This window comes from Rhinolophus hipposideros (assembly GCF_964194185.1).
Source record: "Rhinolophus hipposideros genome assembly, chromosome: 8".
Lineage (NCBI taxonomy): Eukaryota > Metazoa > Chordata > Mammalia > Chiroptera > Rhinolophidae > Rhinolophus > Rhinolophus hipposideros.
The window spans coordinates 39,584,840-39,608,446 of record NC_138054.1 but is presented as its reverse complement, the minus strand read 5'-3'; the positions used below and the strand labels follow the sequence as shown (position 1 = coordinate 39,608,446).

Below are 23,607 nucleotides of genomic sequence, written 5' to 3'. Positions count from 1 at the left end.
CCTGACAGGTCACGTATTACCTCATCTCAGTAAAGGCATTTTCCTCCTGTTAGAGGTAGCTCAAAAAAAATGTATTCTCGTAGTAGCTCAATAAAGTTTTGTTGAATTAATACATGAATGAAATAGTAAGCTTTCTTGTTCCACAAAAGACCATGAGCTAAAGCAGCGGTTTAAAATATACAGTCCTGATCAAGAGTTCTTATTGAAAATTAACAGATCTCCGAAGCGGATGGAGGGGCTTGGGGAAGGCGTGGGAACAGAGTGTGTTCCTTCAGGATGACTGAAAAGAGGGGCTTCCTTTGAGAGCAGGCAGTGCGTCCTCAGCTTTTGCAACCCTTTTCCTGTGATTTCTCCTGCTCTTGAGATTTTAAATGTTCTCATCAAGAAAACACCAAATTCTTGAAAGCTGGGTTTCTGCCTTGTGGTTTATAAGCCAATTTCATGACGTCATAACCACCCACAGCCCACAGTGCTTTTCCTGACTCCATGTAGGTAGACTAGACAGGGTTTTTACAAGTGAAACCTCTGTTGGGTAAACATTTTGGGCCTGGTATTAAGATTTCTCTGAAAGACTAAGTGGTAGAAATCTGTGTATATACACAGAAAGTTCTCTCCCAAGTTCTGCTATGTATGTGACATTATTTTCCTTATAGTTATAACTCTGCTTCTCTTAGTTGGTTCTTCCTTGGGAATTGGGCTTTCCGTGTTGATTTTCACTTAGAGATGGCCTGCTGAGGGACAGAGAGGACCCATAACATATACATACCTTATCCATACCACCTGCCTGTTAGGGAGAGCTGTGTATTGCCCTTTGTTTTAGCATCAGGGAGTTTAGGTTGAATGTGAAAAAATGGCCTGTCTGGATTTCCAGGCATAACAGGAAGGTTTAGATCTAACCTTGTTGCAGCAAAGTTCATTCAAATTCTGAACTTGTAGCAGGGAAGAACAAAGTCCTGTCTATGCATGTGCCCCCTCTCCCCACACTTTATATACATATATAATTAATATATATGAGAATATACTATATGTTCATATACATACATATATTCTATGTGCTATATATGTACACCAGCTTAAAGCATGAAAGAGCAATGCATTTTATACATACACATTTATACATATATATGTATACGTGCACGTGTGTACAGACAGAAAATATACATAACGTAAGTTTCATGGCATCTTTCCTTAATAGGTATTTGTGTTCCCGTATTAATGGCAAATTATTAATTTTAGACAAGCCCATTACAGTTTTTAAGCAAAGTAAAGACTTTATCCTTAAACAGCTCAGGGAGAATTTCGTTTGCACTTTCTGAAGAATCCTTTGATGATGCCTGGAGAGGGGTGATTCCGAGCCCATTTAACTTTTTAAAAAGTGTGAAATGTCTGCAAGGAGTTCTCTTGATGTTAGAGGAGACGGAATCGAGAAGAAAAGACTGCTCTCTCTCCCCAGCGAGACCCAGATCCCTGCCTGCTGCTGAGCAGGCTTTGTATAGGTTGAACGACAGATCATTTACAGAAAAAAAAAAAGAGGAAAGAAAAAGTAGCAAGTACTGACGGTGGCCACGGGTGCCTGGGACAGCACGTGATCTGGGGGCGGGGCCTCGCGGGCTGCCAGCCAGTGGACTGGACCGGGGGCGGGGCCGAGGCCTGGGGGCGGGGCCTGTGTCCGTGCAGTTTGCACCGCGGTCCCCTTATTTGGATCTGCGGGAATGTGTGCTGGAGCGGTCCTGCAGTGGTACCAGCCTCCAGCCTGTCGCCCGGACTGCCCGTGACCTAGGCGCGCCCGCTGCTCGGTGGCAGGAGAACCGGCGGAGCGTCATGGCCTGCATCCTGAAGGTAACGACTAGGATCTGTGGCTCGGACGCGTGCTTAGCCAGCCTCTTGCTGCTAAGAGGCACGGAGTCAGCCGTGGTCCCACCGCATCCTCATCTCAGTTGTCTTTTCTTGGCACTGATTTTCTTTTTGTTCCTTTGGCAAATGCATATGGAGGGAGATTCCGAAACATGCAGCTGGCACAGCCTCTCTTCCCACCATTCCTGTCTGCTCGCGCCTGCATTGAAGGAGCTGCAGACTGTTGGCTCCAGGGGAGAGCAGGGCTGTGTGCCGAATAATGGGGATGGCAGGGAGGGGAGGGGTGCTCTCACGGGTCCTGCGTCTCTGTTCCCTGAGGCCTTTCAGGGGCCACAGAGAAAGGAGGAATGGCTGGGTATAGGTTATAGGTGGTGAGGGGTATAGCATTTTGAATGGGGGTGAGAGTGAGCAGAGGGGAATCTACTGGGCATTTGATAATGTGAAGACAGAAACTTCTGAGTTTACCGGTAGTCCCTTAGGAATGAGTTTTCTAAGAGGTCAGCTAGCTCTGTGTGCCATTAGCTCTACTTTGGAAAAGTTCACAGGTGGGTGAATTAATTAGAGAATCCCGGACTCTCCTTTTGCTCATAAATTTGAACAAACAAAATGATTTTACTTTCTATCAGACTTTGCACAGCTACCCCTTCTTTGTTGAGTTTTCTTTCTTCAGGTCTGGGTTCTTAGCTCGGATTGAGCATCTTTCTTGGTTCCGCCTTGTGGCATCAGGTGGGAGGACTTGGTGTGACTGCCTCACTTGAGAACTTTTCATCCCACAGGGATAGCGTTTGTTTTGTTTTGTTTTGTTTTTTCGTTTTTCTTCACTGCTGTTTCTACTCCTGCCTAACTTGACTCCTAAATGCATGAATCAAAAACATTCAGAGCATGAAGGTTTCCTGGGCCTGACTGGAAAATGCAAAGGCCTATTTGTTCCAAGGTTGGGGGAGCTGTGTGTGTGACAAAGGAAAACACCAGAAAACAATTTTTCGTTGTTGTGTTATTGTGAAATAGTATTTGTTTCTCTGTAGGACGATCTGAAGCCATCTACTGCTATACTAATTACCTGAATCTTCTTCCAACGTGCCTTGGTATTAATGACTCAAATAAAAGACTAACGTAGTAGAGTTTGTTTCCATTTCTTAGAGTAAAGGAGTTCGGATATTTCCTGTGACTTTTCTGAGCTTCCTGCTTGGTTTCAGAACATTTTCTGGGACGTAATAAATGGTAGGAAGATCAAGAGGAAATAATACATCTTTATTACAATATGGTGTTTTTACCTTGGAGACTTAACACAAGGACTGAAATACGAATATGAATCATCTCTACTATTTCTTGTATCATTAGCTGAAAGTGAAGTTGAGGAGCATGGTATTTATTGTTGGCCGTCTCCTTTCCTTTTGGTTTCTCCTCTGCTTTATCTTATACATGTTTCTAATATATTTAATACACATCCCAAGCTACACACGAATCTGATCCCATCTTCCCTTTCCAGGATCTCACAATGACCTCAGACATTTAGGGCATATCTGAATCCTCCTTTTTTTTTCCCTTCACTGAAACTCATCTGAGTAATCTGCAAAGAACAAAGGCTCTGGACTCAGAGAGACCTTAGTCTGAATTCAGGCTCTGCTAATTGCTACTTGTATGACCTTGGACAAATTGCTTAAACTTATCTGAGTCTCAGTTTCCTCAATATAAGATCAAAGTACTAGCACATACTCCACAGGGTTGCTGTGGGGATGAAATAAGATAGGGTGTGAAAAATACCTTGTGGCACAGACTTTAATATGTGCCATTTTCCTGACATATAATAACTACAGTTTAATTAATCTGTACTATATCCTTAGCCCATTTCATATAACTCACTTATTTTTGCATCAGACCCTGCAAGGTGAGTATCATTGTTTAAATCCCATTTTACAGATGAGGAAGATGAGTCTCCAGAGTTTAAGAGATTTGCCCAGGCAACAGGGCGAAGGACAGAGTGAGCCGGGATTTAGACCCAGATCTGCCAATGTTCCTTATACTTTAATGGTGTTCCTTGTACTTTCCCAGGTGATAGCTTTCTAAGATGTCTTAATACCATTCAGAGTCCTTACCACCTTTGAGAAACAAAGCCCCTGTATGCAATGATAGTCTAAGTGGTCTATGGTTTATGGTGCACCTTTTCCCCTTATTGTCTTTGAAAAGCCATGCATGGTGGAATAGAGAGTCTGGAAAACTGGATTCAATGTAAGCTTTGTCTCCTTGTTATGATTTTCGATAATCACGGCAACTTGGAAACTGAATTTTGCTCGAGTTGTAGAATGCAGATAATTATCATAATTGCCTTACAGGGTGTTATGAGGATAAAATGATGGACTTTCTTTTTAATGAAACATTTTCCACCATTTGCTGATCCTGGACTTGGTGTTGGCTTCCCAAGATATATAAGCAATTGATTCCATTCTTGAGTGGCTTATGGTATGGTAAGAGAAAAGTAAATGAATGTTTGTTACGATGTGAAAAATAATATAGTGTCTGTGGAAGGCGCGATAGAAGCATGGAGGAAGAGAGCAATGAACACTCTCATTGGGTAATCACTTAACATATTGGATCTGGGTTTTAAAGACCAAACAGTACTGACTGTGATGGAGCTAGTGTTTTAGAAAGATAACTTTTGAGGCAGTGTCAGCTTTATTCTGTGGATGAAAACGAATCTTCACAACAGATTTTTGAGGTAGATTTTATTATTCATCTTTACACATGAAAAAACTGAGAGACAGAGAAGTTGATTGAAGTCTCATTGTTGCTAACAGTAATGACCTTGATAGTGGGAATCTCTGACTAACTTAGAAGAGAAGCCCATGCTATGGTAATTAATGGTGGTCTTTGGGGGCCTATAGAACTGTCTCTTCAAGGTACTGTGCATGGTGGGGGCCCATGTAAAACTTTTAAATTTATATTAGTCATTGTTTTCTTTTTTTTGTAAATCACAGATACTTAAAAATTTTATATAATAAAACCCATTCATATTTTCTTCTGTGATTTCTACTTTTGATCAGCAGGTACTTTTTGAGCACAGTGTCTTATAAACATTTAATATTTAATAAATATTTGGTGAGTTGCATTCAGTTTTCCTTTGTATCTAGCACTGAAGTGGACATTGAATGGACATGTGGACACTAGACACTCTTGAGTCATTTCTGGAGAAGACTACGGTTTTGCCAGGATGATGAGACTTAGGAACATGAAGCAGTTAGACAGTAACACAGTAGGTATATGACTAAGCTACTGTTGTCTTCTCTATCAGATACTTGTGCGTGTATAACATTTAGGTGATGGAAAATTGGATGCATGTTGATATCAAATTTTGAACTTGATGTCTTCTCATTTATTCCTCCCCCCGACCCAGACACAATCCTTTATCATATTACATCAATTCTATCTCAGGAAAATCTCTCAAATCTGCCCATTGCTTTCTATGCATATGCCCTCTGTCTTGTCCAGAACCTAGTATTTGGTCTTTTGAAAAAGTCTTCTTTCCTTCAGGTTCGTCACAATCTTGCCCATCTTCCACATCTCTCTCAGAGAATTGTGCAGTGATGATCAAATGCAGTGCTGATGGTGCCATTTGCACGCTTAAATGCTCGTCTTGGCTCAGCAGCCCCTGTGGGTAAACCCAACAGTTTAGCTTGTTTTTCATGTTCCTTCAGAATCCAGCCCTGTCCACATATCTGGCCTCATCACCTGCTATACTACTCCCTTACCTATGCTTCAGACTCTTATCTAAACTTATCCTAAAGTCTGTACATGTAGCACAGAACCATTTCATTGTTCTGTGCCTTTGTAGCATAGCATAGGGATTGAGAGCCTGGGCTCTGATGTCAGACTTGTGTGTTCCATCAGTGAGATCTCTCAGCCTCAGTTTCCTCATCTGTGAAATGGGAACAAAAATTCTGCCTCCTTCTTAAAGTTATGAGGAATAACGAGCTGATTTCTGTACTGGCATATAAGTCCTTGATAATTACTAGCTATTAGCTATTGTACAGGCAGTTTTCTCTGCAGGAAATTCCCTATCACTTTTCCTCCACTGACAGAAGTTCTGCTATCCTTCAACTCCCATTTCAGTGTCACATCTGCAGTCAAGCCTTCCCCTGCTTCAGCAGACTTCCTGTGTGCTCCCATGGGTGTAGTTCTTATCTCTGTAGCAGCAGGTATTACCCTGTACTGTCAGTTAGCTGTTTACATGCTAACTCTTTTGTTTGATTATAACTCATAAAGGGCAGTGCCTTCAGTTTGTCGATTATCAGCTAGTGTTTACTAAGTATCTGTAAATGAATACTGTTCTTGCCCTAAGTAAGATTATAGACTCAATGGAAAGGCAAATAACTAAACTAGTAATTCCTGGTATGCAAAGTATTTTGAAAGTTATACTGAGTAGTATGGGAATCTATGGGTGGGGTTGTTGGTGGTTACCCAGTTCAGTGTTAGGGGCAAGAAAGGCCTTGTCCTAATTTAACTTGATATCGATAAGAACTAGCCTGACTCTCAGTGAAGTATTGACTAAATGTTTGTTGAATGTATAAATGTTGTTATTAATTTTTTCTGAAATGTGAGTTATGGACATGGGCGTAACCTGCCCTCTGTAAACGGCTGAATTCTACATGAATGTACTCGTAGCATGGATTTTTCACTCTATCATATAACCAGTAGATTAACATTTATTAGTTACTTTTCTTCTGAGGTTCCTTCTCAGTTTGTTGTCTTGTAGATCTGTTACTGCTTCTCAAATAAAATCTGGAGCTAATTTGAAATCTGGATGGAGGGGGAGGAGAGAACCGGACTGGAAGGAAGGAAGAAGGAAAGTATAAGAATGCCTCATCTTTTGTTGTGACCAATTTGGTTTCGCAAGTGAAAGAAAACAAAAAAAGTAAAAGCAGAAAACAAAACAAAGAAAACAACACTCACAACCACCATTTGTGGTTGTCAAACTATGAGGTCTCAAAACGTTTGAAAATAATATGGCTTCACTGAGATGGGAAAGCCACCGAAACTTCACAGTATACAAAGGTTATAAATCTGAAACTCTATGATAACCCCAGTAAATTGAATAGACAAGGCACTCTGTCTGATGAATCTGTTTTGACATTTCTTCCTGCTGCTCAAGGAATGCTGAAATATCAGTAGCTGCCTGGTCTAATTTTCAGTCTTACGGTGCGTGAGCAGATGTTTTTGCAACTTCCTTTAAGGGAATGGGTTGCTTGTGTAAAAGCACCGCTCTTTGGATGAATTGATAACAGCAGAAACTGTAATAGTTACTACTTACTGAACACCTAAAGTGTTCAGGCTGGGTCCTAGGTGCTTTACATGCGTCATTGCATGAAAACTTTTATTACAAATGAAGATACCGAGATTCAGAGAAGCTAACTAACTTGTCTCAGGTCCTATGGTTAGCAAGTGGTGAAGGTGGGGTTTAGCCCAGTTCTGTGTGGTTATGTTGTGCGTCTTTTACCTTCAGTGCCAATTAAGTGATTGTAGGGTTTTGAATTTATTTTACCATCTACCCAGGCGATACTCAATCTAGACAGCTTCCTATCACCCGCCTGGTGGGGATTACTTTTAGCTGTGTTGTTTTTATTTGTCCCTTCCTCAAAGTTTCCTTTGTGACAGAGGAACTGGAGGAAATAGAGGTGCCACAGAGACTGGGAAGATAAGAAGGTTCTAATTCTGCCTCTAACACTGAGTAGCCCTTTGACCCTGGGTAAGTCACATGACCCCGTCCCTCTTGCCTGAAAAACACACATGTGCCTTTTGGGGTAGAAGTGCAGGAGAAGGGTGGTATAGAGTTAGATTTACCCTTAGTCCAAGCTTCAGGGCCCCTCCAAGGCTCTGGGAAGAGGCTTTGACATTTTTGTATTTATAATTTTATATTCATTTTCTTAAAGAGACCCACAAGTTGTATAAGCTTCAGGCTCCCCTAGCCATTTTGGTGGTGTTGCAGTTCGAAAGAGATAATGCTCATAAATGTATTTTTAAAGCAGAATGCACTGTAGACACATATGGCAAAACTATTGTTAGTGTTATTAATAATTAGATAACAGCTTGAATCCAGGAATCTATCTTGGGGACCGGTGGGAGAAAGAAGGGTTTAGATTTGAGGAAAGCAGAGGGAGCCTCTGAAATTTTCCAGTAGATGACTGGGGAAAGTTATGAAATCTATTCCCTAGGAGGAAAATGTCTATCTGTTTGTGAGAATTTAACACATACTTGTTTCTGAGGGCTGGGAGTTGGATGAGTTTTTTTCTGTTTCCCGCTTTGGGGAAAGGTGGAGGAAGACCTTTTTCTAATTGGAGATAGTAGAATTACAAGTACTACCGGGATCTCACTGTAGAAAGCTGCAGTTAGCTCCTGGTTGTTAAAAGGCTCATTATTCAGTTTATGGATTACCCAGATCCTGTCTCTCCCTGGCCATTCTGAGGTATACCTTACATGCATTTTGCTGTCAATTAACACCTCCACCAGAGCACGGAAAGGGAGAGGAGCTAAACCCCAAATTGGTTAATTCCTCTCCTTTTTAGCAGCTCTGTCAAGGTTTATTATCAGAAAGGTAGTTCTAGGAAATGGCTCAAATGAGGTGAAGGGATTATCTGCACTTTCACTACATTTTCTCTCTTCCTCAGCTGAAGGAGTGAGAGTAGGCTCTGGTTCTGATTTTAAACTGATTTAAAGTCACTAACAGGCTTCAATAAATAGCCGCATCAGGGTAGGTGACACTCTGAGGGACCCTTTGCCCGATACCCCACATCTCCAGGCCTGCCTCTCATTTCCTGTGTGATGTGGAGAGGTTGGGGCTCACAACATCTGGTACTTGAGCAAGTACAGGAAAGTGAGCTCCTAAAGAGATTTCTCAGGGGCCAGGAAAAGAGAGATCCTTGTGTTTGAGTCATTCTAGTGTTTGTATAAAAAAAAAAAATGTCTCTGCATATACACAGTAAATACAAATATGTACCCACATTCATTCAATCCTAGTTTAATATATTTCTCAGATTTGAAAACTCTTGCATGCAAAATCCTTTTCTGAAAAGGACTTCTCTCTAATTTCAAAGGCTATTTTGTTTCCCAGTGAATTTATTAGCTGTGCATTTATCGAGCACAAAGGGAAAGCGTCTTTGGTCAGTTATGAAAACTGTATTTGTGACTTGCTCTGAGAAACTCATGATCACAAGGGAACTGGTAGTAAAATGTATATGTTTTGTGTTGGGAATGAGTCGTGATGTGAAATTAAAATATATACATGGAGCTCATCTTAGATTTTAGGACTGGAATGAGTAAAATATCTGTCCTGGGACGATTTCCCTCCTTGGTCAAGTGGGAGAGCAGGGCCGTCATTCCTGGTATCGTTGTTTAGTGTTCTTGGCCCCAGCAATGCCCTGGTTTCTAAAGGAAGAGAAGTGAAAGTCTCTATTTGTGAAGGGTTTTCCTTATCAATTGGGGAACATGGTAACCAGGAAAGAAGGGCTGTTTTCTGGGGCAAGAGCAGGAAGAAGACTGTGGGTACAGAGGTCAGAGCTGGATTGACTCTGAGTCTGATTCTGGCTTTGTGATAATATAAGGGATGACAATAATACCATTATTCATTGCTCTGTGGCAGTGCTGTCTGTAACTCCAGGCCACTTATGCAATTTTATATTTTCTAAGAGCCACAGTTAAAAAAAAATAAAAGCAAAAAGAAACAGGAAAAATTTAGTGTAATATATTTTATTTAACCCCATATATCCAAAACATTTTCATTTCAACATGAAATCCGTATAAAAATGATTAATGAGATATTTACATTCTTTTTTTTCACAAGTCTTCGAAACCTGGTACAGGGTATACATTTTGCCATGACAGCATTTCTCAATTGGGATGCTAAATTTTCATCAGAAATAGTTGGTCTTTATTTGGATTTTATAAAATTTATACTCGAAAAAGTTCTCTTGTCCAAGTTGCTCCAAGGATGCTTAAAAAGTTTTCCAAGAGTTGAATTGAGTATCGGTTTTTAAGTGTAAATAAAATAAAATGAAGTAAAAAAAATGTGGTTCTTCAGTCACACCAGCCATGTTTCAAGTCCTCAACAGCCACATGTGTGTAGTGGCTACGGAACTGTTTATTCAGGTATTCATCCTCAGCGTCAGAAAGGACTGACACACTTGGAGACAATGGGCACTGTGTAAGGGCGAAGGGGTTACTGGGTAACAGATGGAAGGGGAAGACACCCCTATTGGTCAGACTCTTGGCAGCCAAAGGAAAGCAAATGACGAGGAAGTAATGACTGCTGGACCCACGGACACGCTGGAGCCTTTGATGAGCTCTTGAACTTTCATCTGAAGATGGAGTCCCGGATTTTTCCATATCCTGTGCCAGATTGGCCCCCCAGATGTTGAGCAGCTGTGAATTCTTAGGGAGTGCTGCTTTGGTCTCAGTGTGGTAGTGTGAACTCCTGGAGGCATTGAGGTCAGAGACGGACTTTATACACTTTTATTTGAGTCATTCCTTTGCTCCAGGAGGGCGGTCACATATGGCAGCAATTTAGACATCCAGAATAAACCACATGTCTTCTTTTAAGTCAAGAGAGTAAGGTGATTGGAGTTTCTTTGTACAGTTTGCTTATTTTTTCGCTGCTTATTTGGGTGTATATAAATTCAGAGATGTGCTGATAGATGTATGTCCAATGTACATAGAGCAAATCAGTGTGTAAACCTGCAGCTAGCTCAGTTCTGCCTACACTTCTGCACCGTATTCCTGCCCTGGTCTACCTATCTTCCTGGATCAAACAGTGTTAACATTTTTTTTTTTTCATGAGATGAACATTTTGTTATAATAATGACAGTAGGTGCCATTTGCTGAGTGTCTTCTCTTTGGCAGACAGCTTGCCAGATATTTTACAGATATTTATTATCTCACAATAAGATCTCAGGATGGGCATTATTAAATGGTTTAAAAAAATCAAAAGAATAAGATTTCATGATGCATTAAAATGTATGAAATTCAAAGATCAGTGTCCATAAATAAGGTTTTATTGAAACATAGCCATGCTTATTCATTTCCTAGTGTCTATATCTGCTTTCGTGGCACAGTGACAGAGTTGAGAAGTGGACCTGTGGACTGTACGGCCCTCAAAGCCTTAAATATTTACTATCTGTCTCTTTCCAGATGAAGTGAGCCAACCCCTGTGCTGGACCGTCCAGTTCCTCCCGTGGACTGAGAGCCAGGAGCAGGGGCAGTGCTGGCTCTCCCATCTGTGGCCAGCACTAGCCCTGGGACCTCACACCGTGATTATCAGGGATATTTACTCAGCAGGGAGCCAAGCATTCTATATGGAACAGGAGACTGAAGCTTAGGGAGGATAAGGAACTCCCCAAAACCATGTAGTGGGTCTGGAATTCAGACTACAAAGCAATCCCTAAGTCTGATGCCTCTAACAGAAAAGCTGACTACAGTGCTACTCAACTTGAACTGCCCCAGGACCCCCACCTCCACTCCCCAGGGGCTTGTGACACCAGAGATTGCAAAACCCCACCCCCAGAGTTTATGATTCTCTAGGTCTGGGGTGGGGCCCATGCATTTGCATTTGTAGCAAGCTTCCCAGTGAGGCTGATGTCCATCTGTGGGGCCACACTCTGAGTAGCCCTGCCGTAGAAAATCCTGCTCCATAAATAGTTTCTGAGTTAGGGAAGGCTCCGAACTCATGCACTCCCCAACAGAACTGTCTAAAACTTCAAGTCCATTTAGAAATTTACGTCAGGTGTGTTCTAATCGGATCTTGAAGCATTATAATGGTTTGACTTCTGCCTCCATTGTTCTCATGAAACCCCACGCTTTCTGATGTCACGGGGCTCAGGCTACCACCAATGTTGAAATGCGTGTGCCTCCCCGCGCAGTGGGGCCGATGAACCCCTCACCAGTGGCATCCCTCATGCATTTCTGGAAACTCAGTTTCTTTCAAATCAGTTTCAAAATGAGTTGATGATGGATGATTTATAAAACAGGAATTTGGTTCCTGCTGATAGTATGTGAAACCCTTCATTGCTCTGTGCCCCCCCCCCCCCCCCCCGTTTTTCTACTGGCTCACAAGGAGACCTGGGGGTATAAGAAACAGCTTCTGTAGTCAAATCATACTGACTTTGGTCACGAAAGTTAATGTGTTAGTGCTAGAGTTCACTATTTTAATTATTGGCTTAGGCAGTCTCATATTTAAAAAGTCATTATTTAAGGATTAGGAATGGGGAGAGCGAAGACTGGTGAAAGATGATAGCTTTTTTTTTTTTTGTCATGTTGATGATTCATCGCCTTGTTTGGGATATTAATAAGTAACAAAAAAGATTGGAAACCGCTGATTTAATCTTTTCTTACAGGTTCATATTGTCATAAAGAAGAAAATACTTCTCTAAAATTGTCCCTTTTACTTTTTCCTGGCTCTCTATTTTTATGCCTTTATTTCTTGTTCAACCCATTTTTCTGATTTCTCCCTTTCGTCTCTGGCCTCTGGGCCCCTCCCCAGTACAGGTGTGATGGGGATCATTACCTAGTGTGTGTGAAGAACCTTTATCTCAGCCCTGTAGAACAGAAGCCTTATAGAACTCCATTACCAAGGACAGAGTGCCCTCTTGTAGAATCCCCAAATATAAGCCATTCCATTAGCAATTCTTCTCTGGGAAATGTGACTCATTTCTATGCCTGGTATAAAACCATTGGCATGGTCTTCATGACAGCTCATGGATGTCATCCCCCAACCTTTGCTTCGAGGCTGACTTTACAGCTGCCTGTGTTTACTCTTTTATTGCTGACCTTCTCAACCATGTCGTCCTTTCTTTCTCCCTTTTCTAGGAGAAAATTTATTTCCCAGAAACAGCATCTACCTGAACCACTGCCACCTTATGCCTGCTGCCTTATTTATTTTTGCTCTCATTCTTTCAGTTGGGAGTAAGAGAATCTCCCTCTCCTACCCTGGTTTATATCACTTAATTATTTGTTCCTTGGCTGGTTTAATGTTTCTTTAACTCTGCCATGCTGTTTAACCCTAGCAGTCTGGTGGATAGCTTGAGCAGAGCCAAGATTTCTGCATGTGACTTCTAACTTGTTGGTAAAGTAAGGTTTATTTTTGACTTAGCCATCTTTGACCCTGGATATTAAAACCTTATTTAAAGAAATGACAAGCAAATCATATACCACTCTAAATTTCTGTATTAGAACGATTGAAATTCACTATATATTCTTCTAGATTTGTATGGGTCAAAGGGGTCTGTGTTTAGCCTTTTTCCCTCTTAACTTCAGCAAATAGAGACTTATGAAGAGGGTATTTATTATCAAACACAGAGAGAATCCAAGTACTACGGGTGCGAGGAGGGGTAGAAGGAGTGGAGATAAAAGGGACGCTGAAGGCTTAATTCCTTATTAAGGGAAATTAGGGTTTGTGTGAATAATAATATTAATTGTAACAATAGCTTACATTTATTGACTGCTTAGAGGTTCTGTATTGGGGCTTTATATTTTTGCATTATCTCATTCAATCCTTACCAGCTCATAAAGTAGATGCTATTATAAATTCCCATATACGTGTAGATGAGGATATTGAAGCTTTGAGAGGCTAAGTGACCTTACTAAGGTCGTACAACTATTAAAGGAGGGGTAGGATTTGAATCCAGGAGTTTAGCTGAAGTAAAATAAACATAATAGAATATATTCCTGTACATAAATAAACCTATTTCTAACTTGCCCATAATAATAATCCTAACTTTAATGATAAACTAACGTCTGTAAACATTTTCTGGCACTCTTTATGGCAGGTACTGTATTTAAGGTATACACGTGAATTCCTTTCATCAATAATCCTATTAGAAAAAACACTATTATTATCATATCTATTTTACCTGTGAGGAAACTCGGAGGCTTAGAGAAAACTTAAGGTGTCTGCCCAAGGTCCCTGGCTAGTGAGTAGAAAATTTGTGGGACCATACTATTTTTATATTATTGTTATTAGCTAACATGTACTGTATTCAGAAAGGCCTAGGCACTATTTTCAGCGCTTTACTCTTGTTAACTCATTTAATCCCTATTTTCCAAATAAGAAACAGGCACAGAGTGGTTAGCGTCACAAAACCATTTTTAGCAGTGGTGAGATTTGAACCCCGGCAGTTTGGCTCTGACTTCTGTGTATGCAACAAACGCGTGCATGGCCACAAACCCTGTTTTTTTTTTTTTTTTTTGCCACTTTGGTGATTTACCTCCCAGTGCAGGCAGTGGCAGTCACTTAGGATTATAGAAATCCATTCCGATATGAAATCAACCCACTTCCCTGAGCTTGTGAGTAAAAAAAGATCGCTTGATTTTTGACTTGAGATAAACTGAATAAAAAAAAAAAAATTCTTTGAGGGTTTTTTTTTTTTTTTATGCCTTTGAAGAATTTTGTATCAGAGTACACTTAGGAAGAGCCACTTGGGTCATGAGACCTGATGAAATGAATTTTCTTGTGGAGATGGTGTTTGTACTTCAGCATGAGCTGTTCATTCTGACTGGGTGGGGAATGCCAGGAGGTTTTCCCTCTTCACTGCTTTCCCTGCTCTTCCCGTTATTGCCTGTCGCCTAAATAACTCCAGTGTGCAGCAGAGCAATCTTTTAAAAAGTAAATGAGATTATGGCAATTCCCTGTCTAAACCTTTTGGTATCTTTCCGTTTCACTTGGGACAAAAATCTGAACTTGTTTCCATGACTGACACTTCTCATGATCTTGCTCCTGCTTATTCCTGAGAAATCATCTCCTATTCTTTGGTCCCTTGCTCGTTTCTATTTCATCAAGTTCATGAACCATGTCAAGCTCCTTTCTGCTTTTAAGCCTCTGGGCTACCTGCAATACTTCTCTGCCAGATGCTTTCTGAGGCTATTTCTTCCCACCATTTAGGCCTCAAATTAAAATGTATTGCCCTGGACAGGCCTTTGCTGATTATGCCAATGAAATATATAGCTCTTCCTGATATTCCCTATTCTGCTTCACTGTTTATTGTATGCACAGCACTTTCTTAATATATGAATACAGGCATATTTGTTTGTTTACAGTGAAAAGACTCAAAAGGCAGGGATTATGATTATTTTGTTCATCACTGTATACCTAGCATTCAGCGTTGTGCAATCAACAAATGAATGATTGAACGAATGAATTTCAGGCAAATAGAATAGCATGTGCAAAGACATGGTGGCATGAGACAACAGGTTATTTGGGACAATAGTGTAAAATTGTGGGTGGCTGTCACTGTGCAGGTTTGGGGAGCTGGAGGAGATGATACACTAGGAGTGAGATCATGAGGAATCATATAGGTCCAGCCAAGCAGGAGTGTGGACTTTATCCTCTGGAAATGGGGAAACACTGAGAGGAATTAAACAGATTATTAAATGCATTGGAGGTATTCAGTCAGAGAGAAGAACATTCTGTTGTTGTATTGTCATTTAGAGTACTTAGAATCCTTGAATTGACTCTGCTCATTGTCCTTTGTATTTGGAAATTACTTGTCCCACTTACGATTTTGCTACAATGATTGCATAAGCAGACTTTCAAATAGAACACTGGACATTAAAATGTGCCAAAGATGTAAGTGTGCTTGTTTATGGCAGAGTTTGAAGTTTTATCTATCAAATGGGGATGAGCCAATGATAACATGAAAGTAAACATTTTATACAAATAAGTTGTTAGTTGGTCAGATTGCTCAACTTTCCATTTAATGATGGGAATCTTAAATTTGGACATTATCTCTTTGGTCATTTAGTTGACACATTGACTTTACACTCTATTTGATAGAGCTGGCTTTTATATTTAGTTGATAGTTTTGTTCTTAAGGAGGATACTAGGTGGTTCTGCCCTATGGGTCATTATATACTGACTGTCTTTGAGCACCTACTGTGTGGCAGGCACTGAGCTAATCATCTTACATTTTGTGGGTGAAACTTTATAGCATTTGTTTGAGGTGGATATATTCCCATTTTTTCAGATGGAGAAACAGGCTCGGGGAAGTTAAATAATTCTCTCAAAGTAGGTAGTGGAGCCAGAGGATTAAATTCAAATCTGTCTGACTCAAAATGCCTTGCATTTCTTTTACCGCTCTGTTATCTTACCCCACTCCCTTGCCTAACTGGTCATATTCTGGAAGAAAATATTTGCAAATCATATGTCTGATAAGGGGTTTATGTCCAAAAACATATAAAGAACTCCTACAACTCAATAGCAAATCCCCCTCAAACAAACAAACAAACAAACCACTATCCAATTAAAAAATGGGCAGAGGCTCTGAATAGAAATTTTTCCAAAGAGGACGTACAGATGGCTAAGAGGCACACAAAAGGTACTCGACATCACACATCATCAGGGAAATGCAAATCAAAACGCAGTGAGATACCACCTCACAGCTGTCAGAATGGCTGTCATCAAAAAGAATTCACAGGTTGGCAAGGATGTGGAGGAAAGGGAACCCATGTGCATTTCTGGTGGGAATGTAAATTAATGTGGTCACTATGGGAATAGTATAGAGGTTCCTTAAAAAATTAAAAATAGAACAACTATATGACTCAACAATTCTGTTTCTGGATATGTATCCTAAGAAAATGAAAACACCAAAGCAAAAGATATCTGTACCCCCATTTTCACTGCAGCATTATTTATAATAGCCAATACGTGGAAATGACCAAAACGTCTATCAATGAATGAATAGATAAAGAAAATGTGGCATGTATACATAATGGAATCTTATTCAGCCATAAAAAGAAGGAAATCCTACCACTTCCACTTGAGGGCATTATGCTAAGGGAAAAAGTCAGAAAGACAAATATTATATGATCTCATATGTGGAATCTAAAAAAACCCCAAAACCCCAAAACAAACCCTCATAGATGCAGAGAACAGACTGGTGGTTGCCAGAGGCTGGAGGTGGGGTTTGAGAGGGAGCAAAACAGTGATGGTGGTTAAAAGGTAGAAAATTCCAGTTATCAATAAATAAGGCATGGGGATACAATACACAACATGGTGACTAAAGTTAATTATACTGTATTGCATATTTGAAAGTTGCTAAGAGAGTTCTTAAAAGTTCTCATCACCACAAGAAAAAAAAAGTAACTGTGTGGTAATGGATTTTAGACGTATTGTGATCATTTCACAATATATATAAATGTTGAATCATTGTGTTGTACCCCTGAAACTAATATAATGTTATATATTAATTATATCTCAAAAATACATATAAGATGATCTCATTTCCTTGCCTAACTGGACAATGACTTCCCTTTTGTTTGGAATAAATTATAATTTTTTTTTTTTTTATCATGACTCCACTGACCTGCATGAGACCTTCTCTTACCTCCCTCTCCAGTCTTCACAGGCACTCAGACTTCATGCCTCTGTTCTAGCTACTCTAAGATCTTTTCAGGCCCTGGACTTGAAATAGGGCATCTGTGGGGAATGGTGGGTAGTTCTGTAGGGCTGGAGCTTAGGCTGCACTGAGGGGGCTGGTGGGAAATTAGGTAGCCTAAGTAGTTTAAACTTGACCTTGTCCAAAGAACCCCTTTGGAACGTTTTGGATAATGGAACACCTTTGAGACATTTGAAGCCCAAGACTAAGTGTAGAGGAGCCATTGAGCTGAGGATAGGGATAGAATACCCTACTGTATTATTGACATTTTAGAACTGTCAGTCCTTGATTGACTCTGGTCATTGTCCTTTGTGTTTGGAAATCACTTGTTCCAATGACGACAGCTTTAATAATTGCACAGGCAGAATTTCTATCAGAAGGCTGTGTACTTTAAAACATGGCAATGCCATCTCTCCCTGAGCGTGGTGCAGTCAGTCACGTTTAAGGAACATGTTCCTTGAAGTCAAGGGACTGGGTTGGGATCTTGTTTTGACCTAGACCACAGTCTGTGTGACCACACTTTAATGAGTGTGTCATCTGTTAAATCTGCAAAATTTGGATAAGCAAATATATCACTCTGTTGGAAAGTGCTAATAAAAATAAAATATTCTTGGTAAATACAGCTAATAACACAGGTGTTGACATTTTCATTTAGTCAGGATACTCCTAAGGTTAGCAGCCGTCAGATCATCCAAAGCACAGCTCAGGTTCTTTCTGATAGGGATGAACAGTTAATGTTTATAATCTTAAATCATAAGTTGGGGGTGTGAGGTACTTCTGATCAATTGCCCATTCAATGCCAGCTGTTCTCATTCCTGACTTGGGGTGGAGTTTCATATTATTGCCCTTGAGGCAGCTGTATAATAAGTGGTACTAGGCTCCAAACCTCACGCTGAACACCACATACGTGTAAAGCCTCAAAAACTCTGTGACTCTTTTGTAAGCCCCGTGTGAGTTTGTATTGTTAACGAGGAAATGCAGGCTTAGAGAAGTTAAGTGCTTTAGAAGTTAAGGGTTTAGAAAATCAAAACGTTACTGGATCTAAGGCCAGGGAGTCCAGCTCAGTTCTGACTGACTCCAAAATCCATGCTCTTAACCCCAGCCCTATCTTAGACTTAAGACTATCCTAGGGGAGAAGAGGAGTTATCACTGTGTGAGGGATATAAATGATAAATGTCTACCTATTACATTGTTTTGTACACCTGAAACTGAAAAAAAAGAAAAGCACTATGCTATAGACAGGTCGGAATGGTAGGTAGGAACAGAGAAAGGGATCTCCTTTCCCATAGACCTTAAATAAAAACGACTCTCCGGCCACTTTATCTGAAGCAGATCTTTCTGTCTTGGGGTCATTTCTCCAATTAGAGATATACTTTGTTTTGCCTGATAGATTATTTAATTAAGTAGTATAGGTATCAGTCTCTTGTAAACTCAGCAGGAGTTAAATAAGGAAGTTTGCTATTCAAAGGCCCATGTGGCTAATCCCTTAGTAAAAAAAAAATTATTTTGAAATTGTGTATTAATGCCTTAATTATTATTTCATAATTTGACTTCAACAAAAACAGATAATGGCAAAAGCTAACATTTTTTGTTATGTCCCAGGTGTTCCTAGAAGCATTTTTTTATGGAACTTTCTCATCTGATTCTCAAAACAACCTTGCAAGATGGGTGCTATTATTGTGTTCTTTTCATAGAGGAGGAAACTGAGATGTAGGCTGGCTAGATAAAGGGATGGCTTCATGGTATGTGACATGTGTAATGTCAGGATCCCATGTTTAAAAGGGCCCCACACTTGATTTAATGTTCTGCAGTTGCTGTCTAAAAATTCTTCATAATTTTGAATAAAGAGCCCCACATTTTTATTTTGCACAGGGTCTTGCCAATTATGTGGCTGGTTCTGCCTAGGTGAGTTGTCCAAGGTCACTCAGTGGTGAGTGATGGAGTCAGGATTCAAACCTAGACTGCCTGGCCTTAAGCTTGCTTCCATGCTTTCTTTTAGATTCTTTGGCTTCCCATATCGCATATTCTTAAAGCAAGGTTCCTCCACCTTCTTTTTCTTTGGGCCTGTCTTTAGAGACAAGTGGTTTGACTTATTTTCTTGAATTCTTTGGATTTGAGCTTTGCTTGTTGGGCCGAGTGTCTGACACACACAATTTCCCAACTAGGGTTGTAGGAGAGCAGTAGGAAAGATCTGAAGATGTGGCAAGAATTACACATCCTTGCCATACTGAAAAATCATAGCCGAAAAATAAATGAGAATAAAGTAGAACTCCTGTAACATATTTGTTTTGTACAACTTTATGGGGAAAAAAACCCAAAAACTCCAATGCATATGAAAGGAAGGCAGATCCTCAGCCCTGTTTATCTGCATGTGGTTCTCTGTGGATTGGTGACACTTAATTACCACATACAGTTTTATGGACTGTTTTATGAGAAGCTGCTTTTTAGCCTTTCATAGATTGCTGTAAAGGGACATACAGAAAGAGAGGAGGCGATTTCCATCACACTGGCAAAAAATCGTGCCTCCACGGCGTATGACTAGAACTGGAGACTGTCTGAGTTCTGTCTCAGCAGTGCCTGAGAACTTTCTGTGAAGAGGCAGAGGCCAGCAAGGCACCAGCGCTCAGAGGTGGAAGGAGTAAGGGCTAAGTAAGTGTAGTCACCACAGGACCTCCAGGGCTCTGACAGGCGCAGGCATCCGCCCCAGGAGCCCTAGGAAAGCAGCTGACTATGTTAAAAGGAGTCCAGGAACCTCAGGGGAATTATCTAGGTGGAGAGGTGAGAAAGAGTGTCCTAAACAGAGAGAGCAATGAGAACAAAAACATGGAGGTGAGGAGGATCCTGGTCAGGGCACACTGCAAGTTTTGGGCCCGGCTGAAGTGTTGGAGATGATGTTGGGGAGGTAAGTGGGGACCAAATACTGATGACCTTTGTGTGCAGATTTATAGCCCAAAGTATTAGGGGTGATGATGATAATAGTTAACATTTACTGAGGGCTTCTCCATAAGTTGTAAATCTCCTAATGTGGTCCTTGCTCACACATATGCCTGTTAGAGTGACATGATGTGCACACTCGGTGATCATCTGTCAGTCCATGACATGAATGGAAACTCTAGTCAGTTGGGGTCCTCATGCTATCGTTTACAGCCCTGAAATGTGCGGGCAGGCCACCAACCATTTTGAACCTTTGTTTCTCTGTGTCTAAACCGGGCATAATCATATCTCCTCCGTTCTTTCTTGTCAGAAACAATACGAAGTAAGACTACATACTTCGTATATAAAAAAAAATGTTTTGTCGTTTAAATTGTATCTAGTGTAAGAAATTTTATTTACTACTTTACTTTTTTTTTTTTTTGCACCATTCTGGCAACTTTATATATCATTTCAAAGTTGGGGAGGTCTAAGCAGACTGTGGTTAATTAGGTACTTTTTAGGAAGACTGGGTAATGCATTGCCAGAAGGGAGGTGGGGTGGATGATAGTTTTCTCCAGGCAGGCTTCTCATGAGGTGTGATCTTTGACATATCACTTGATCTCTCTGAGCTTCAGTTTCCTCCTAGAAAATGAAGACAAAGCTGCCTACTTGTAAGGAATATTGTGAAGAAGATGTAAAGAGATATTTGATGTCAAGTGCTTGGCACATAGCAAGTGTTCAGTAAATGATAACTATTATTATTATTATTCCAGGAAAGGAAGGAGTTAGTATTCCAGTGTTCAGTGTTAGAGGAGTGGGGCAAAGAACATAAGAGGTGGTTTATACAGTTTCCTTCCTCTCCTCTCAGTCTTCCTTCCTCCGCTGCCCCCCATCTTCAATCTGTGTCTTCCCTCAAGGCTGAATGAAATTGGATGTCTTGTAAACGTGGTGCAGCCTTTGCTATAGGGCCCTCAGACATCCCCCTCGTACACTCTGACAAATGAATTAAAACACCAGCGGCCCAGGGGCATTTGTTGAATTTTGTAACTTTTCATCTCCTCACGTGTGGGGATGGTGCCAACTCTGCCTGGTGAACTCAGCCCAGACAGAGATTGGAGGAGCTGGTGCTACTGGTGGAGGGTTTGGCTACCTAGGCAACGTTTACCTATTCCAATGACAAAGGAGCTGTCACTGCGACTCATGAGTGGGGAAGTGTATCAAGTGATGGGGGAAGTGGAAAGAAACAATGTTCTCTTGAAATGAGGTAGATGCACGTGTTAATTTCTTTTGAATAGAAGTTAATACTCTGTTTTTGGAGGAGCAGGATAAAGATTAAACTATAAATTCTGGCTGAAAATACTCAGTTTGTGAACCTGGCAGGCCTCTTAAGGAAAAAAAAAACAATAAACCAAAACAGTCTTGGCGCCGGACTGTCAGGCTTCTTGTCTTTTCAGCAGCTTATTGCATTTATTTTACTGCTTTGAGGGATTAGAAAATAGTCTCTGAAGGCCATTTCTTTAATGACTTGGAATATTAATGTGGAAAACTTGCCTGTTGGACAATACAGTGAATACTGTAGCTTTTGGCTATTGAGTCTTTCACTCCCTAAAGTCATTTTAAAAACGTTTTCTTTGCTGTGAAAGATAATGCACATTGAGAAAAGCACATGCAACAATTAAATAGCCCAGTGATTTGTCATAAAGAGAATATGTCTATGGTAATTACTGATACAAAGATAAAGGCAGAACATTGCAGGTATCCCAGAAGCACTTCTACTTTTTCCCAGTCCTCATCTCTGTCACTACCCACAAGGACACCACTGTCTTGACTTTATAAAGAAAAGCAAAGAAATTACTACTAGAAGTTTTGTCACCTGAGTATATTGCTAGACATGGGGTTTAGTTTTTGCAATTTCATATAGATGGAGCCATAAAGTATTGTTTTATGTTCTTTTTTTCTCTTTTTTTCTTTTTTTTTTTTTTACCAGCATTGTTTCTGAGATTCATCCCTGTTGTGATGTGTAGCTGTCGTTCATTTATTTTACTTGCTGTATTTTATTATCTGAATATACCACAGTTTATCATCTTAACCATTGATGGATATTTAGGGTGTTTGTGGTTTTTAGCTGTTTCACATATTGATGTTATGAACATTCTTGTACATGTCTCTTGAGCACATAGGCATACATTTCTGTTGGTTGTATACCTACGAGTGGAATTGCTGGAGCATAGGACCTGTATGTCCAGCTTTAGTGGAGTAAAAGGATAATCAAAAAAAAGTCATTACTGTCATAAAAGTATAAAATGAACATGTGTCAGAGGTTTCATTCAACTCATTAATTAATGAGGGAACCAATAAGATGTTACAACTGTTCAAAGGAGACTAGAAAGACACACATATATAGGTAACCTACACATATATAGGAAATGAATTTATGGGCATATGCAGAATGAGTCTATCCACAAGACAATAATCTGTTGCATCCCACCAGACACAATTAATTTGCACGTCTATGGACAAGAACTATTTGTATTATTATCAGTTTTCTACAATTTAAATAGTTGTAGAATAGCTCAAAGACAATGAAAGGCATGATGACATGGAAGGGTTCTTGAGACTGGGATACTCACTATTCTTTCTTTCTTCCCTATTCACAGTCTTTCACTATTTTTCCTGGCAGTAGATAATACCAAACTGTTTTCCAAAATAGTCGTTTCCAATTACTGTCCAAATAGAAGTGTATCAGAGTTCCTGTTGCTCCATATCCTTGATAACAATTGGTATTGTCAGGTTTTTAATTTTGGCCATTTTGGTAGGTGTTACATGGTACATCTTTGTGTTTTTAAATTGCATTTTCATTTTCTTGAGTAAGAATGAGTTTGAGTATCTGTCTGTTCAGATGTTTATTGGTTATTTGAATATCCTCTTGTGTGAACTACCTATTCTAGTCTTTCTTTTCCATTTTTTAAAATTGGATTGCTTGTCTTTTTCCTTTTTTATTGATAGGAATTTTTCATATATGTGTTCTATATACTAATATATTATACTATGTGTTGCAGAGATCTCCCACTTTTTGGCTTACTTTTTCATTCTTTTACTGATGTCTTCTGATGGAAAAAACAATTTTAATACACATAATATTACTATCATTTTATAGTTAATGGTTTTTAAAATCTCTCAAGAAGTCTTTTACCACCCTGATTTCTCTAAAATATGAGGTCTGAGAATTAATTTCCAGAACGTGTTGCAACAATATTGCTAACCTTTTTTTGATATCAGGGATTATTCAGTATGAGTTTGTACCACCTGGACAAACAGTTACCCAAGTTTCCTATTTGGAAGTGCTGAAAAGGCTGCATGGAAAAGTTAGACGACCTGAATTTCTTGTCAACAATTCATGGCTCTTGCATCACGACAATGCACCAGCTCA

The 23,607-nt window shown here is 40.0% G+C and overlaps 1 protein-coding gene across 1 annotated transcript in view; it reads left to right on the top strand.

Moving 5' to 3' along the window:
• Positions 1-1,681: 1,681 nt before the first annotated feature.
• ST6GALNAC3 (ST6 N-acetylgalactosaminide alpha-2,6-sialyltransferase 3) overlaps positions 1,682-23,607 on the top strand; it is a 510,975-nt gene continuing 489,049 nt past the window's right edge. Inside the window, exon 1 of the mRNA XM_081056358.1 lies at positions 1,682-1,839. Coding sequence (XP_080912484.1) covers positions 1,822-1,839 — 18 coding nt within the window. The 5' untranslated portion in view covers positions 1,682-1,821. The remainder of the gene's footprint in view (positions 1,840-23,607) is intronic.